The sequence below is a fragment of the Ostrea edulis genome, chromosome 4, assembly GCF_947568905.1.
Source record: "Ostrea edulis chromosome 4, xbOstEdul1.1, whole genome shotgun sequence".
NCBI lineage: Eukaryota > Metazoa > Mollusca > Bivalvia > Ostreida > Ostreidae > Ostrea > Ostrea edulis.
In genome coordinates this window covers 52,280,894-52,299,066 of record NC_079167.1, presented here as the reverse complement: position 1 = coordinate 52,299,066, position 18,173 = coordinate 52,280,894, and the positions used below count along the sequence as shown (strand labels likewise).

Genomic DNA, 18,173 nt, shown 5'->3' with positions numbered 1-18,173 from the left:
CTCATGTTTGCTTTTCAGACATTATACACATTGGAGAGATTACAGGAAATTACATCACAGGAAGTGGAGACTCCACATGAACAGTGGTTTCAGGAGAATTTTGGAAAACTCATCACCATGGCAATGGACAGACTGAGAAATCCCACTAATCCCAACCATCCTAACAGCAGTTGGCAACCATTCAAACAGGTATGTCAGCTGATGACACAATGTTGAGTTGCTAATCAATCTCGTTTGTACCGCCACACTTACAGGCGGGGTCCCTAGGGTGATCAGCCTGTGTATGTGTGTGTCAGTGCATTTACAGTTTTTCAGACTTTTTTTTAGACCATCCCTGCAGATCAATGGGTTACAAACAAAGTTTGAGTTTGAGCTTTGTTGAATTTTTTAAAGACTTATGGACCTTGAATTTAGCAAATAATGCCACAAAGTGGAGTCTTTCTGTGATGCTTGCCATCACAATGATATCTAGTTATCAGATGTTTCTGTTATGGCAAAGATGCTGATTTTAATTGGACTGCCTGTAACTTCAGACAGAACAGAGAATACTGATTGGTCACTCTATATGTATGATGTACAGAAGATGTGTATTAGACATAATCACAATGCATGTTTCACATCCACAGCTCCATAGTAGCTTACAACAAAGAGCTCAGAAGAGGAGCAGTCTGATTTTGAAGATGGACAGGATCAGTCCAAAGCTGCAGTCCTTGAAGTCAACAGTCATAGCTATGCCAGGCCTTGGCATGTCAGGAAAGGTAAAATTGTACTACAAACCACCACAGACATTTGACAAGAATCATATGATACATGTATATGGTATGATTGTATACCATTCCTTTTTTTTTTTGCAGGTTGTTACAATTGAGTCGGTTTCCAATACTGTGCAGATTTTGCCCACAAAAACTAAACCTAAAAAACTGATTTTGCTAGGATCTGATGGGAAAAGGTTGGTCCAGTTGACAAGATGATTTTATATACATATCTTCTTTGTGTTAGTAAGAACTGAATGATTTATTTCTATACTTGTTTTCCTGGTTTCAGATACCCTTATCTGTTCAAAGGACTGGAAGACTTGCACTTGGATGAGAGGATCATGCAGTTTCTAGGAATAGTTAATAACATGTTCATTAATGCTAACAGGTAAACACTTTGTTGTGAAAAAGATAGTATTGATTAGGTTGTGATAATGGTAGCTCACGTCTAGATTGTTTTCAAAATTTAGGCCAATCTAAATAAAATGTAGATGAATTGATGAGATGTAGTGTAATCAGTAAACTAGAAAAATTGACTTCTATGAATATAGATGGTTTTATAGTATATTTATATCCTCCTTAGTGTGAAGAAAATGCCCCTGCCCCCCCCCCCCCCCCCCCCCCCCCCCATTAGAAATCTTCTCTACAGTCAAATGTACATTGTGTGTCTTTTGTAGGAGCTTATTTTTACAATCTTCTTCTCTTTCACAGACAAGAGCAGCAGTTGTTCCGTGCTCGCCATTACTCTGTAACCCCACTAGGGCCTCGTTCTGGGCTGATTCAGTGGGTGGATGGTGCCACGCCTCTCTTTAGTTTATATAAGAGATGGCAACAGAGAGATGCTTTAGCCCAATCAATTAAGGTTGATCCTCTTTGTTATCATATCAATGTAAAAACGTGTGCTTGACATAAAAACTGCTATACATGTAGATGGATTTTTTTTCTTTTCTGGTTGAATTTTTTTAATATAAAAAAGTAATATTTTTGACATGGGAAGGTTTTTAACATCAGCAAACTACCCATTCACACTAATAGATTCATTTATCAGAAATGCTTTAAGTCTGGTTTTGATTACAGAGCCAAAGTACCAGCAGTGCCTCCACCACAAATCAGGCCACCACCATATTACGACCAAGTGAAATCTTCTACAACAAGCTCACTCCAGCCCTCAGAGAGAAGGTAAGGCTCATTCTAATCAGGCCACCACCATCTTAAGCCTGAGTGTGATCTGCAGACGGTAAGGCACACACAGATCTTCAGAAGGTGGTTAGGCACATGCAACATGCTGTCATTATCTTTTGCACATTTATATATACATTACACTATATGCACAGTGAAATAATCCATTACTAAAAGTTTTCAATAGGAGTAAATTGTAAAGTAAAGATTATAAAATCCAAATTTATCAACAAAAAACCCAGAATACTAACCAAGACAAATTAAGACAGATTTATTGATAGAACAATCAGTGTATCAGGCACTTTCCGACATTGTTTTAGCTGCCAGATATAATCCAGAGAAAGATACTGTATACATGTTTAGCGCTGCATGCAATTATTTCTTGTTTTTGTGTTTCAGGGTATAACAAACCTGGAGAACCGTAAGGAGTGGCCCCTGAGTGTCCTGAGGAGTGTGTTACAGGAACTGATGGTAGAGACCCCGGGGGACCTTCTGGCTAGGTCAGTCAATTATCTAGTGCACGTGTACAAGTCAATTTCTGTAGACACTTATTATGAAAATGTATCAAGTTATGCATGATTATTAGGGAGCTATGGTGCTCGAGTACTGGCCCTAATGAATGGTGGCACATCACCCAGAGTTACGCGCGGTCTACAGCTGTCATGTCAATGATTGGCTACATTATCGGGCTTGGGGACAGACATCTTGACAATGTTTTGGTAGATCTGGCAACGGGAGAGGTAGGCAATATTATAATCTGTTCAGACTGGAAATAACACAGATGTTCTTGTGTATTGATGGTAAACTGATTATGTTTTTGTCCAATCTGCAGGTTGTTCATATTGACTACAATGTGTGTTTTGAGAAAGGAAAGGGTTTGAGAGTGCCAGAGAAAGTTCCTTTCAGAATGACACAGAATATTGAAACAGCTTTAGGAGTTACAGGCATTGAGGTATGTATATTATCTACAGCTTTAGGAGGTATGTACATTATCTACAGCTTTAGGAGGTATGTACATTATCTACAGCTTTAGGAGGTATGTACATTATCTACAGCTTTAGGAGGTATGCACATTATCTACAGCTTTAGGAGGTATGTACATTATCTACAGCTTTAGGAGGTATGTACATTATTTACAGCTTTAGGGGGCATTTACATAATCTACAGCTTTAGGAGGTATGCACATTATCTACAGCTTTAGGAGGTATGCACATTATCTACAGCTTTAGGAGGTATGTACATTATCTACAGCTTTAGGGGGCATTTACATAATCTACAGCTTTAGGAGGTATGTACATTATCTACAGCTTTAGGAGGTATGTACATTATCTACAGCTTTAGAAGGTATGTACATGTACATTATCTACAGCTTTAGGAGGCATGTACATGTACATTATCTACAGCTTTAGGAGGTATGTACATTATCTACAGCTTTAGAAGGTATGTACATGTACATTATCTACAGCTTTAGGAGGCATGTACATGTACATTATCTACAGCTTTAGGAGGCATGTACATTATCTACAGCTTTAGAAGGTATGTACATGTACATTATCTACAGCTTTAGAAGGTATGTACATGTACATTATCTACAGCTTTAGGAGGCATGTACATTATCTACAGCTTTAGAAGGTATGTACATTATCTACAGCTTTGGAAGGTATGTACATTATTTACAGCTTTAGGAGTTGCAGGCATTATAGTATGTACATTACTTACAGATGACAAAGGAGATTTGACATACCAATATACATTGATCACCCACTATATTGCCCCCCGATATAATTCCACCTCTGCATATCACCAAAAAAATTCAAAGTCCCGTTTTCCTTACTATGTAAAAACCCCATTATAATGCCATCCCCCACACACTGCTATCCACCAATGTATTTACAAGTACGATTTGGTTAATTACCATTAATTATTGCCATTTACCGTAGATCAACGTCAAGAGAAGAAAAGGCTCTAGCAATTATCTGCTGTTAGTCCTTCAGGTACCGAAGTGATAAGTTGCATAAATTTTAATTAACTGAGTTCAAATCTGTAGTCTTGTTTTTGAAATCATACAAAGCACATTACTGCAAACTACAATTACACTATTTTGTGGATTGTTTTGACAAAAATATTGCACCAAATGTAATACTCTGTGAAGCTATTCACTTTATTAAACTAGTCTGGGAAAGTGTTACGCCCGACATGATAAGAAACTGTTCGATCCACAGTGGGTTAGTCACTGCTGAAAATATATCTATAAATAGCACACCTGTCAACGATCCTGACCTTGCATTTTCCTTATCTCAAGTTCAAGACTCACTTGATTTGGACCCAGACATGAGGTTTACTGTCTGAGAATTTTTTAATTTGGATAAAATGCTGAGTCTTCTGAATCACTTACTGATGACAAAATATCATCAACGGTGGTCACTTCAAAGCGAGAATGCTGAAGCGTTATATGTCGACAGCGAACTCGAAGCTCCGCATGTTCCTACATACTTAGAAGCCAGGTAGGGGCTTGAATGTCATATATGATATTTAGAATCGAAAGAATAAGCAACTAAAACTGAAATAAACTTTTAACTGCAAATGACTGATAAAATAAAACCATCAAAGCAGTCAACAATTGACATGTTTTTTAAAAGACATTGAATTTGGTGACAATTAAACGGGAGATGAAAAGCACTTTGTATGTGTTTATCAAATCTAAAAGCATTAATTAAAGTCTTGATGTAGTAGGTAAAATCTCTTTGATTTCTTATGACAGCTGCACATGAACCCCCTCCCTTGGTATAATGCCACCCCCGTTATAATGGCAAAATTGCCGAGGTACAAATGATGGTATTATAACGGGGGATCACTGTAATGATAATACTGGTATTGACAGCATTTTTAGAATGAATGTTTTCAGTTTGATGTGTATCAATGTTTTGTGTCATTCAGTAAATGCTTAAAATTAGTTGAATGTTTGAATTTATATTTCATTTGAATAATCTAGATGTTTTTGTTAAACACTGTGCCTCTAAGCATGGATAAATTGTTTTGACAAATATGATATTAAGCTTCATAAACCAAAAATTATGCAATCTTAGGGCATAAAAATTGACAACTTGTGTGATGTTTTTACCGTAAATGTCAAAGGTTTTACGTGAGTACTTTATGCTATTCCTGAATTTGTAGGGAACATTTAGAATATCTTGTGAGCATGTGATGAAGACCTTAAGGAAGGGGAGGGAGACCTTACTAACTCTGTTGGAGGCATTTGTGTATGATCCTTTGGTGGACTGGACAACAGGAAATGAAGGAGGATATGCAGGAGCATTCTATGGAGGTGGGGGGCTATCTGTAATGGGAGCAGGGGGAGATAATCGACAGACCAAGAGAGACATGGAGAGAGAAATTACTCTTAGCATGTTCTCCATCAGAATGGCAGAAATGAAAGTTCCTTGGATCAAAAACAGGTCAGTTGCAAGCTTGATTTGATTATGCCCCCAACAAAGTTGAAGTTGGGGGTTGGGGGTAGGTATACTTGTTAGTCCATCTGTTATATCTTCTGTAGATGGATTTGTTTCTTGGCTAAGTGATCTTCCTTTTTTCACCTTGAGTCACCATACTTTGCCCACAGACTCGCCACGGGATAAGGATGATCCCTATTGATTTTGGGGTCAAGAGGTCTAAGGTCAAGCAAACTAAACACTGATATAGGAAAATGATTTCCAGGTGATAAGTGATTTCCCCTTTCACTTGAAGTCACCATATTTCATGCACAGACCAGACTCATCTTGTAATGAGAATGGTCGCTGTTGATTTTGGTATCCAAAGGTCAAGCATACAGGACACTAATGAAGGAAAACGGTGTCTGGGCCTTAAGTGATTTCCCCTTTCACCTCAAGTCACCATATAACATAAAGAGACTTGCCATGAATGAAGTTAATCCCTATCAATTTTGGATCAGAGGTCAAGCAAACTGGACAGTGAATTAGGTAAATGATTTCAGGGCCTTAAGTGATTTCCTTTTTTATTTGAAATCACTATACATTACACAAAGACTTAACATGAGGCTACTAAGTCACAGGGAAAAAAAACCTGGACTCTGAAAATGGAAAATAATCTTTGACTTACAAATGGTTTTTCCTTTCACCTGGGTTCACAATCCACTATCTTGTTCTCTGCCCCATTTCAATTGTGCTTGATTGGGTTGAGGGTGGGTATTATTACAGCTAGGACAGTTCTAGTTGGTGTAAGACAAAATATAGCAATAAAGGAAATTGTATATCATCAATGATCATTCACAGCAAAGCCGCAGAGATTATGTAGCACTTTTACTGTCTCTGTTTCTGTTGTGATGTTCAGTATGAGATTGCAGATGCTGTGTTGTAGTGGGAACTTTAATAATGCATATTGTATTTGTTTAACCAGGGATGACCTGTTGAGGGCTCTGCCCAAACTTCAGGAGGAGGTCAGCAAATGGTGTGCAGCAGCAGACAAGCACTCAAACGCAGTGGGAAATCAACAGAACATGAAGGAGGTCAAACAGCTGGTGAAAGAGGCCTTGAATGACACAGATCACTCCTTATTCTCACTTCATGAGAGGTGAGGAAGTCTTGTATATGTTCCCATTGATTATAGTGCAGCTGTGATAAAAGTTGAAATTTCAAACGTGTACGCTTGTAGTGAGAGGGAATCACTTAAATCCCCTGTATATTATGTCATCATTTTAGGATTGATGTGTTATCTTCATGTTCCACTGATTTGTACAGCAGTGTCTACAGTGGATAAACAAACATGTAGCTTTTGTAGTGTAGAATAATTATCTCCAGCAAGAAATATAGGCTTCATCTTGTTATGTAAGATTTTATGTTTGAAATTAACCTATTTCAGACATACTTTTTTTGATCATCTGTAAAATCATCAATGGTTTGCTACATGTTTACATGTTCCTGCATGCTTTGTAAATTTCATAGCAATATTAAGGGAAATATGAACTTGTATATCTATTTGTAATTACTTGTTGCTGATAATGAGGATTACTATTTGTAATTATTTGTTGCTATGCACGTACGCATTTGAAATCTCAACCTTTCTATTACAGCAAATTGTACTTATCTCGCAATATATTGATTCAGTGAAGAATTGCTTTTCCTGTAAGATTAGTTCAGAATATAGAAAGGTTAATTACAGTCCTTTTGTACTGATAAACACTCTCTCCATCAGAAACTGTCATACCATTTTCTAATATTCTGGATATAGTTTTAGTGAGAGATGGAGGTTTTTAATATGATTGGGGGAGGTTTTTATAAGATTGAGGAAGGTTTTGAATAAGATTGAGGGAGGTATTTGATTAGATTAAGGAAGGTATTTGATAAGATTGAAGGAGATATTTGATGAGATTGAAGGAGGTTTTGGATATGATTGAGGGAGGTTTTGGATAAGATTGAGGAAACTTTTTGATAAGATTGGGGGAGGTTTTGATGAAATTGAGGGAGGTTTTGATAAGATTGGGGGAGGTTTTGATAAAATTGAGGGAGGTTTTGATAAGATTGGGGGATGTTTTGGATAAGATTGAGGTAGGTTTTGGACAAGATTGAGGGGGATGAGATTGAGGGAGGTTTTGGATAAAATTAAGGGAGGTTTTGGATAAGATTGAGGGATATAGTTTTTATTAATATGATAGGTATGATGAATATGCAGTAGTGAAAGCAAACAGAGACTCAGTGTTTGAAGTTATAGAGAAGACCATCAATGAATTTAGTCACTGGCAGAAACTTCACAAGGTAAACTTATTTCTTGTTTACATGGATACACATACAATTTTACTTTGTTTTGAAGTTTATTTACACCACAATCACACAGCAAGAGTGATGCATTGTAAACTAATGCAAATTGATTGAACTTGTGATTATATTAGCAGTTGTGAATTAAATTTTTTTTTTGTTCAGATCATTAAAGTAATTTTTTATAGTTCTTAATATTTTAGTATTTATCAGGTTGAAAATTGCAGCATAAAAGATATTCATATTCACCAGGAATTAATTCGAAGTAGATATGCTTAGCTTTCAAATGATAGTTTAATGTAAATGAATTAGTTATGTTTTAATTTTAGTACATTAAATGTTCTTGTGAATGCTATTCAGATTGCTTTAGTATTTATAAACATTGAACTTTCTGTGTGAATTTGGCATTAGAGAAACATTCAATGCAAATCAAGTCCATGCAAAAGTGCTCACAAAGAATTTTGTACTCTGATTTATTTTTGGATGGATTTTTTTGCATGTGATATGTATCTTTAAAATCAACAAGAGCAAATTCAGCTTGTTCTAAATAAATTTTCCGATTTTTATGGATCACTTCCTGAATTGTTTTTAGCATGTTATTGAGAGTATTCAAGGAGCCGCCTTCCAGAAAATGTGTTCAGATGTGGCCACTCCATTAAGTCTAGGGACCACTAGTTTTGGGACAGTCACAGACTTCCTGCAGGGGGCAGGGCAGAGTCAAATTGTGTCTCAGGTATGTATATTTATCATTGGTCACCAATATCATTGTACTATAGTGAAGCACAAGGAGAAATGTGAAGCTTATTCTTGAACTAATGTTTTGAACAGTGTGAACAGCTTGAGGCAGAGATGGTCAGTTATTTACAGCTGCAGAGATCTCACCTACACAGGGCTATGGATGTGCTGCACACTTATGCTACTATCATCTCTCAGGTAAGTTATTACTGGGTCTTTTAGTTTTACTGAGTATAGAGGTATTGAAGCATGTCCCATAAGGCAGTTTCACCGTTATTGATTTACGCGTTTTAGTTTGGTACCAGTTTCGCAGACCAGAACAGGACAGGATATTATCTTATGTGGCTGCAAGAAGTTTTGTGTGATTTTACGTCAGAGAGGTATGATTATTGTCAGTGTCCAAAGATATTCTTTTCTCATTTGTTCCTTTGCTGGGGAAATTAAGTGTGTACTTCTCTGTATTGTAGATGCGAAAACATTGTCAGTCAGTTTCATGAATTGTATGGAAAGCAAGGATTCTCTCAAACCAAAACTCAGCTTGTACTGAACACTGAGGCCAGGATACAGGGGATCATCACAGACGTCAACGGGCGCCTCATCAAGGTAAGCAGGTCTCCAGGATGTGGCGTGAAAGGCGAAGATAACGAACAGTGATCAATCTCATAACTCCTATAAGCAATACAAAATAGATAGTTGGGCAAACACGGACCCCTGGACACACCAGGGGTGGGATCAGGTGCCTAGGAGGAGTAAGCATCCCCTGTCAACCAGTCACACCCACTGTGAGCCCTATATCCCGATCAGGTAAACGGAGTTATCTGTAGTCAAAATCAGTGTGCCAAGAACGGCCTAACAATCGGTATGAAACACGTCAGACAGCATTTGACCCAATGATAGGTTGTATTGACGAACTAGATCGTTATAACGGCCTTAGAATTTGCGAAATGCTGACTTCAATCGAGACTGTTGAAACCCCTGTAATATCAACTTGTTTGTGATACGATGGATAATGTTCAGGGAAGGTAACATTCATCACAATTCTTACAACTAAAACTTACCAAGATCAGACTGCTTTGAAATTTGATTCCTGTGTATGTTGTAAATTCCCTGTAGTTACTGGAGAGGAGAAGCCAGGAGAATGCGGAGACCGAGTACTTGGAGCATCAGATCATAGAACAGAACAAGACTGTGCAGGCTTTTGTTAGAGGTCAGTTCAATCACCTACAGTCTTTGAATATTGATGGAGTTTGTTCATATGTTGCCTTCTTGTTTCACACCTGTACATGATTATATTTGTTTCACACCAGTATATGATTATATTTGTTTCACACCTGTACATGATTATATTTGTTTCACACCTGTACATGATTATATTTGTTTAACACCTGTACGTGATTATATTTGTCATGTGTAGAGAACGGGATGAGTGGAGTGTCTAGTTTGATGGCCTGGGTGATATCTGCCCTTTGTGCACTCAACAAGCGTTACAACCAGATGGAGGGAGCAGCTGCAGGTACAGTATATATTTAAATCACTCACTATAAAGAGTAGAAAATGCATAAAATAATTGTCACCAAAAAAGAACTTTTGATTTCTTAAAACACTTCTGTATTAAATGGTTGTAAAAGAAAATTGAGTTATTCCCCTTTTCAATATGTCGATAAAATTTATCAATATGGTAATAAATGGAGCCTGAGAAACTAAAGATTCATTTTTTGGGCTTATTTGAAATATTTTGTTCCTCACATCAGGTAAATTGGAGGATATGAATTTGGGCCTTTTCGTCTGTCTGTAACACCTTTGTCCAAAGGCCAAATCACTGGGATGTAACTTTTGTTATATATGTTTATGCTTTATTTTGATTATATCATTTTAACACTTCAAACTATACAAATCCGAGATTGCACAATTACTCTTTCGACAACATGGACTGAAAACACGAAAAAGCTGGAGCTATGTCACAAAATAGAATGAACAATTCCTTTTAAAATCAAAGCTGATAAACCTTTGTTTTTGACTGTCTAGCATCTCCCTTAGATTTGACAAATTCCTCCCAAATTTCAATACAAAAAGGGCATTCATTGTCCCCTCAAACAAGAAAACCGTGATTAACACTATCAATTAAAAAATATACTGTATACAGGAAAATATTTGCCCCCGTTTTATTTTCGCCCCTTTTGCCCTCATTGTCACTGGGCGAAATTGTTTTCTCTCTTTTAACAAAACCGTCTGCAAGTGTAGAAAGGCAAAAATAACCCTGTATACAGTAAATAAGATATTATAGAAAGATTTCAGTGGAATTTCAAAGACCACTGTAATTAGTGAATTTGAATTATTGCAGGTGCTGGTGATCGCTTGATGGATCTGACATCGCGTGATGGAGACTGGTTTCTGGATGAACTTTGTAGTATGAGCAGTAATGTCATGCACTATATCGACATCCTTAAGGTCAACACTTCAGTGCAGGACCTAGAACATTTCAACTCTCTGTATTTGGCTTTGACCTCTACACACAATGTTTATAATGCACTACAGGTATGTAAATCATGAGAAATGTTAAGAGGATGCATGTGAGTTTGGTTCTGTATGATAGTAAATTTATTTCTTTGAGTACAGATGAAGACAGTCTGAGGTTATCAACAATAAAATAAAAAATCTGTTTAAAGATGTAATGTGACAGGTATTTTGGGGGTGTCTTTTCAGGATTTGAACTTGAATTTTCGATCAATTATTCTACCTGAGGCTCTGAAAGCAATCCAGGCCCAGAATGACAGTGTATGTAAGGCCTTACAAGACCTGGAGAATCTCTTCTCAGATGCTGGATTTCCCATAGAAACAGTTGTGTTACAACTGGAGTCACTACACAGGAATGCCATCATGGGAGTTGAGGTTAGAATTGGGGGTCATAGCTGACATTTAATGTATCAATTTATTGTGAATTTGTGATTTTATATACTATACTAGCTAAATTGATAACTACATGCAACATTATCAAAGGAAATTTTGTCCCATTTAGTCATTCCATGTGTTTATGGGTTCCCTGCAGGACATGCATGTATTTTGTTTCTCACATTCTCATGTAATATTTTGATAACCAATGAATGTCTGTGTTATCAGTCGGGAAGATGAATTTAGCGTGCTTTAAATATTAACTTTACATGTGCTTGTACAGAATGATAACTTGGAGATGATGACTGTGGTGAAGAAGATGCAGGTTCAGTACCAGGAGATCCTGGCAGGGCCTGGGGAGGGGGAGGAAATGTCCCCAGGCCAGATGCTACTGATGGGTTTCAACGGACTCTTCACTCGATTGGAGGATGAGTTTATTGGACTTATGGATTCCATGGACTCACTTCAGGTTCCAGAGGTCTGGAAAAAAGTGGATGCTGTTAGAGAGGGAAAGGCAATGCAGGTACATATATGAACTTGTTGTGACTCAGAGAGGGAAAGGCCATGCAGGCACTGTACATGTATATGTATGAACTCCTTACTGATTTGTTAGTTAATGCTTTTGTGTTTTAGATTGGAAGACTGCACACAAAGTCTTGTAATACCTTCTTGTCCCGTTGTTATCAAACCAATGATAACTTGAATTTCTTGAAATTAGTTTGACATAGTTGAAGCATATTACAGGCATGGTAATGTCAGTGAGAGCAGAGTTACATAGCATGTACATATAGTCATCAAAATCTATTCCTTAAATATTTTAACCCAAATCCTTAAAGTTTAAAGTTTTTCAAAGTTTCCTGATTTCTAGATCAAATGCATTTTGGTTTGTAGATCTTTCTACCAGTGACCGTGATCAGTGTTTTAACTTTCTCTTCACTGACTTTGATCAGTGTTTTAACTTTCTCTTCACCTGTGACCTTGATCAGTGTTTTAACTTTCTCTTCACCAGTGACCTTGATCAGTGTTTTAACTTTCTCTTCACCAGTGACCTTGATCAGTGTTACTTTCTGACCTTGATCAGTGTTTTAACTTTCTCTTCACTGACCTACCTTGATCAGTGTTTTAACTTTCTCTTCACAGACCTTGATCAGTGTTTTAACTTTCTCTTCACTGAATTTGATTAGAGTTTTAAATTTCTCTTACAGCTGTCCTCCTTCACCACCAGTACCAGACAGTATCTGTCCAGTTTGTTCTTTGTGAAGCGGTTGCAGGCCATGCAGACATTTTTCCACATGTGTACTCAGTATGCTGCCAATCTGCAAGGTCAGTCATGGTGTTATTTTCAGTACATTTGATTAAGGGTGTCAAAAAAGTATTCAATGAACTGGTACTTGATCAAAGTGTGAAAATGCAATAATTTTTTGTTAAAAATTCTTTAAATCATAACAAAATGAGCCTGATTCATTTACTAACTGTATTATTATGGACTTTGTGTTTGTTTACTGTGGATTCTTTATTTTACGCGAGTATCTTATATCGCGAAATGACTGACAGGCGTCAAATCGCGAGAACATTAGGTAGTGAGTGTTCTGTTGATCAGGTGTTTTTACATGTATTTAAGCAATATAAAAATAAAAGCGAGTGATGCTTCTCGCAAAATTACGCAAAAATTCCTCGCGCATATTTAGGAATCTACAGTATATTACAAATAGGAGATTTTAGCAATTTGTCTTTGTACTAACTGATTATCCGGGGAAGTGGAAGTGTCTATCTTGTGTTTGAAATGATCATGGCATATCATAAGCAAATGCCCCAAACTGTAAAAACATTTAATAAAAGTTTTGTAAAGTTAGATCTCCTGTTTATAGTGTCCCATTACTGTCTGGACAAACTCCCACCAACACCATCCTCTGACAAACTCTCACCAACACCCTCCTTCGACAAACTCCCACCAACACCCTCCTGTAAAGTTCGTAAACCACATTGTAACAATGTAAAGCGAATGCCAGCGGTTACTTTCGCATTAAGAAACCATTTTTAGTTCCAAAATAACTATAGTTACATCATGTATTTTTGCCCATGTCTATGAATGAATATTCTTAATTCTACAGCAGCAAGTAATGAAGGTGGAAAAAACAACTGTGTGGTTCCAGTTTCCGGACTTGCGCTATTTTTGGATCCCTGACCCTAATTTTTTTTTGTAATCTCAGGATCCAGTTATCATAATTAAATTATCTGCCCTTGGTTACCCTAAAAAAAATGGATGATGCTAGGAAATTGAAGACAATAAAAAGTATTCTATCGTATTTTTTTTAATGTCATTTACACAATATTTTAGTCTTGCATGTTTTTTATTTATCATTAAATATCCACTGGACTCGCAGGCCTTTCTAATACTTTGTCCACATTATGATGAAATGCTAGTGTTTGTATGCATGCAGTTTGGGTGCTTGCATATGTAATGATTTATATCCCATTGTGAGGAGAGAATATGATTACAGGTGCTTTTATTGTTTATCCTATCTCTCCTTTGTTACCCTTTCTCAGGAATTGAAGGTGGAAACTGTTATGATGATGATCAGTTATCCAGGCCAATCAAACGCTTCATTGCGGAGTACGTCCGAAAGCAAGTAAGTTCGTGTACTAATGTATGCATTCGTAGTATTCCTTGGATGTCAAAACATACCAGAATGAATTGGCTTTAATTTCTGACAGGAGCTTGATAACAATATAAGTTACTTTCGCAATTGTTTTCAAGAAATTCTTCAAAGACTACCAGTATAGTGGGAATTTTTATGAATACAAAATTTCATAGAAAAAGTGTGTTTTGCAGGTGATAGGATTCCCATCTCAAGTTCTTGGTTACATGCTGTGTGTATATATTGATGCCCTGGGGGTGAATGTGACAGCTGAAATAGAGTTAAAGGACATCGGAGCTGAGTATAAGGTTCCCCTAGAAGACTTGAGGAAGAAGGCAGTGGATGTTTGTCTCAGGAACAACCAGTTCCAACACATGCACTTCACGCAGGCCAGTACCATCGTCAGTGGACTAGATTCCATCTGGAGGAGACATGACCTAGCCAGGTTAGGGATGGACAAATGAACTTATGAAGGGCTATAGGGTTAAAGATGCTGTTTGAGGATTACACCAAAATTATATTGCATTGAGTAGGCAGGCATATTCTCAATTTGTATTTGAGGAGAATTAAATATCTTAAAATAAAAGAAGAAACCCTTCCAAATTAGGAACCATTTAGCCCCTGGTCGTAGGTAAAGCTCTGAAAACATGTGAGATGTGATTATGTTTAATTATTATTTCCCCTACGAACGAAGTTAGGGAGACATATAGGAAATCATCTAATTTGTCTGGCCATCCTGTCAAAAAGTTTTGAAATCTGTACTGTAAAAGTGGTTATTTATGCGTGGGAGAAATTTACACTAATTACGCGGTCACGTAATAAGCGCGTAAATTTCCCCATGCGTATAGTCCTAAATATTGGATATAATATATATTATATTCAGTTACTGCGTATTTTTCCCCTGCGCGTAATGTTGGATGTGGAAAAACGCGTACGTAAACCCCAGAATGAATAACCACTTTTACTGTAATTTAGTTACTTGAAGCTGAATTGATTCAACTTACAGCAATAGTGAGCTGATGTTACAATGATTGTCTTTGGTGAATTTGAGGTCAAAATGTTGAGCAAACTGGACTCTGATATAGAAAAAGATTTTTAGGCTTTAAGTGATTTTTCCTTCACACCTGGAGGCACCAAACTTAAGACACAGACTTGTCATGGGATGAAGATGATCTCTATCGAATTATTGGTCCAACGGTCAAACGAGCTGAACTCTGAGATACAAAAACTGTTTCTTGGTCATAAGTTATTTTCCCTTCTACCTAAAGCCACCTTATTTTGCACAGTTTTTAGCTCACCTGAGCTGAAAGCTCAAGTGAGCTTTTCTGATCACCCGTATTCCGGCGTCCGTCCGTCCGTCTGTCCGTCCGTCTGTAAACTTTTCACATTTTCAACTTCTTCTCAACAACCACTGGGCCAATTTCAACCAAAGTTGGCACAAAACATCCTTAGGTAAAGGGAATTCTAAATTGTTAAAATAAAGGGCCAGGCCACCTTCCAAGGGGAGATAATCAAGAAAAGGTAAAAATAGGGTAGGGTCATTAAAAAATCTTCTTCTCAAGAACCACTGGGCCAGAAAAGATGAAATTTATAGATAAGCTTTATTAGGTAGTGCAGATTCTAAATTGTTAAAATCATGGCCCCCGGGGATCGGATGGGGCCACAATAGGGGGTCAAAGTTTTACATACAAATATATAGGGAAAATCTTTAAAAATCTTCTTCTCAAGAACCACTGAGCCAGAAAAGCTGAGATTTATATGAAAGCTTCCTGATATAATGCAGATTCTAAATTGTTAAAATCATGGCCCCTGGGGGTTGGATGGGGCCACAATAGGGGATCAAAGTTTTACATACAAATATATAGGGAAAATCTTTAAAAATCTTCTTCTCAAGAACCACTGAGCCAGAATAACTGAGATTTATATGAAAGCTTCCTTATATAATGCAGATTCTAAATTATTAAAAGGATGGGGCCACAATAGGGGGTCAAATATTTTTTTATTTTTTTTGTTGTTGTTGTTGTTGTTTTTGGTTTTTTTTTGATATAGTGCAGATTCAAGTTCGTTAAAATCATGGACCCCGGAGATTGAATGGGGCCTCAAGGGGGGCATAAAAGTTTTACATACAAATTTATAGGAAAAATCTTTTAAAATCAACTTCTCAAGAACCACTGAGCCAGAAAAGCTGAGATTTATATGAAAGCTTCCTGATATAGTGCAGATTATAAATTGCTAAGATCATGGCCCCCTGGGGGTCGGATGGGGCCACAATAGGGAGTCAAAGTTTTACATACAAATATATAGGGAAAATCTTTAAAAATCTTCTTCTCAAGAACCATTGGGCCAAAGAAGTTCATATTTACATGAAAGCTTTCTGACATAGTGTAGATTCAAGTTTGCAAAAACCATGGCCTCCAGGGGTAGGATTGGGGCCATAATGGGGACTACGGTTTTACATGCAAATAGATATGGAAAATCTTCTGATATGGACCAAGGTGACTCAGGTGAGCGATGTGGCCCATGGGCCTCTTGTTTAAATATACCCAGTTTTAGGTTTGCTCCATAGGAGTAACTTTAGTCCTGTTGTTGGATCTCTAAAGTACGTCTTAAAATGATTCCTTTGCAAGTGCAATAGTTTTGTTTACAATATGTGAAGTATTTAGCAAATATTTGGTAGGAAGTTTTTAATCTGTCATCAAAATAAAGAATATGTATAGTATTGTCAATATGTGAATGTAAATTTGTACTTGGGTGACTGATAAGGCCTGTTGGCCTCTTGTTACCTGAAGCCACCATACTTCACACAGTTTTTCAAATATACCTAATTTGGGGTGTGTCTCATAGGGGTGCTTAGTCCTATTATTGGACATCTAAAGTACATTTTAAAATGATTCCTGTGCAAAGTGCATTGTCAATGTGTGAATGTTAATTTGCATGTAGCATGTGAAGAATTAATAACATTGCAGATGTTTATTTGTAGGAGATTGGACTCTAGTTTAGTGGTGATGAAGAACTGTCTTCAGAGATCACAGCTACAGCTGTCCAGAGTCCAGTGGCTTCATGAGGATCTGTTTGTGAATGCTGGACGACACCTGAATCAGATGGTGATGCCAAACAGAGCCACAGTCATGTCAGAGATGAGGAAGGTAGAATAAAGAGAATCAGCAACATGTTTTATCTTTTTTTAATTTATCTTTTACACGTACACAGTGCAGGATATAGACTCGTATTAGAAAAAGGAAATGAGAAAAATACACCTGAAAATTTGATAAGCAAAACTTTACGAAGTTACTGATACAATGTGTTATCTTAGTACAAGTTGTGGAATTTGTTTTTTAGAGCATGCAAGCCTTGGCAGCACAGGAGACAGGTCTGGTGAACTGTTACTCTCACTATGTACAGCTAGAGGGCAGCATCATACAGCGACTCAAGTGGGCCGCTGGGGCCAATCCATCACTGAATCTGGTGCTACAGCAGTTCGATGAGGCCAGCACATACAGAAAACTGTTGTATGAGGTCAGTTACTCCGGATATCTGTAGGTGTTTCAGGGGTAGGATAACTGCTGTATGAGGTCAGTTACTCCGGATATCTGTAGGTGTTTCAGGAGTAGAAAACTGCTGTATGAGGTCAGTTACTCCGAATGTCTGTAGGTGTTTTAGCGGTAGAAAACTGCTGTATAAGGTCAGTTACTCCGGATATCTGTAGGTGTTTCAGCGGTAGAAAACTGCTGTATGAGGTCAGTTACTCCGGATATCTGTAGGTGTTTCAGCGGTAGAAAACTGCTGTATGAGGTCAGTTACTCTGGATATCTGTAGGTGTTTCAGGGATAGGATAACTGCCGTATGAGGTCAGTTACTCTGGATATCTGTAGGTGTTGCAGGGGTAGGATAACTACTGTATGAGGTCAGTTACTCTGGATATCTGTAGGTGTTTCAGCGGTAGAAAACTGCTGTATGAGGTCAGTTACTCCGGATATCTGTAGGTGTTTCAGGAGTAGAAAACTGCTGTATGAGGTCAGTTACTCTGGATATCTGTAGGTGTTTCCGGGGTAGAAAACTGCTGTATGAGGTCAGTTACTCCGGATATCTGTAGGTGTTTCAGCAGTAAAAAATTGCTGTATGAGGTCAGTTACTCCGGATATCTGTAGGTGTTTCCGGGGTAGAAAACTGCTGTATGAGGTCAGTTACTCCGGATATCTGTATGTGTT

General features: G+C 37.5%; 1 protein-coding gene across 1 annotated transcript in view; it reads left to right on the top strand.

The window, feature by feature from the left end:
* LOC125668401 (serine/threonine-protein kinase SMG1-like) overlaps positions 1-18,173 on the top strand; it is a 61,843-nt gene that overhangs the window by 31,481 nt on the left and 12,189 nt on the right. Inside the window, exons 39-64 of the mRNA XM_048902531.2 lie at positions 19-189; positions 627-758; positions 855-949; positions 1,045-1,143; positions 1,467-1,617; positions 1,833-1,934; positions 2,334-2,434; positions 2,521-2,674; positions 2,767-2,886; positions 5,109-5,389; positions 6,348-6,521; positions 7,603-7,702; positions 8,295-8,435; positions 8,531-8,635; positions 8,732-8,817; positions 8,905-9,040; positions 9,551-9,644; positions 9,852-9,950; positions 10,779-10,972; positions 11,141-11,326; positions 11,610-11,849; positions 12,532-12,649; positions 13,874-13,956; positions 14,160-14,410; positions 16,946-17,111; positions 17,305-17,481. Coding sequence (XP_048758488.2) covers positions 19-189; positions 627-758; positions 855-949; positions 1,045-1,143; positions 1,467-1,617; positions 1,833-1,934; positions 2,334-2,434; positions 2,521-2,674; positions 2,767-2,886; positions 5,109-5,389; positions 6,348-6,521; positions 7,603-7,702; positions 8,295-8,435; positions 8,531-8,635; positions 8,732-8,817; positions 8,905-9,040; positions 9,551-9,644; positions 9,852-9,950; positions 10,779-10,972; positions 11,141-11,326; positions 11,610-11,849; positions 12,532-12,649; positions 13,874-13,956; positions 14,160-14,410; positions 16,946-17,111; positions 17,305-17,481 — 3,756 coding nt within the window. The remainder of the gene's footprint in view (positions 1-18; positions 190-626; positions 759-854; positions 950-1,044; positions 1,144-1,466; positions 1,618-1,832; positions 1,935-2,333; positions 2,435-2,520; positions 2,675-2,766; positions 2,887-5,108; positions 5,390-6,347; positions 6,522-7,602; positions 7,703-8,294; positions 8,436-8,530; positions 8,636-8,731; positions 8,818-8,904; positions 9,041-9,550; positions 9,645-9,851; positions 9,951-10,778; positions 10,973-11,140; positions 11,327-11,609; positions 11,850-12,531; positions 12,650-13,873; positions 13,957-14,159; positions 14,411-16,945; positions 17,112-17,304; positions 17,482-18,173) is intronic.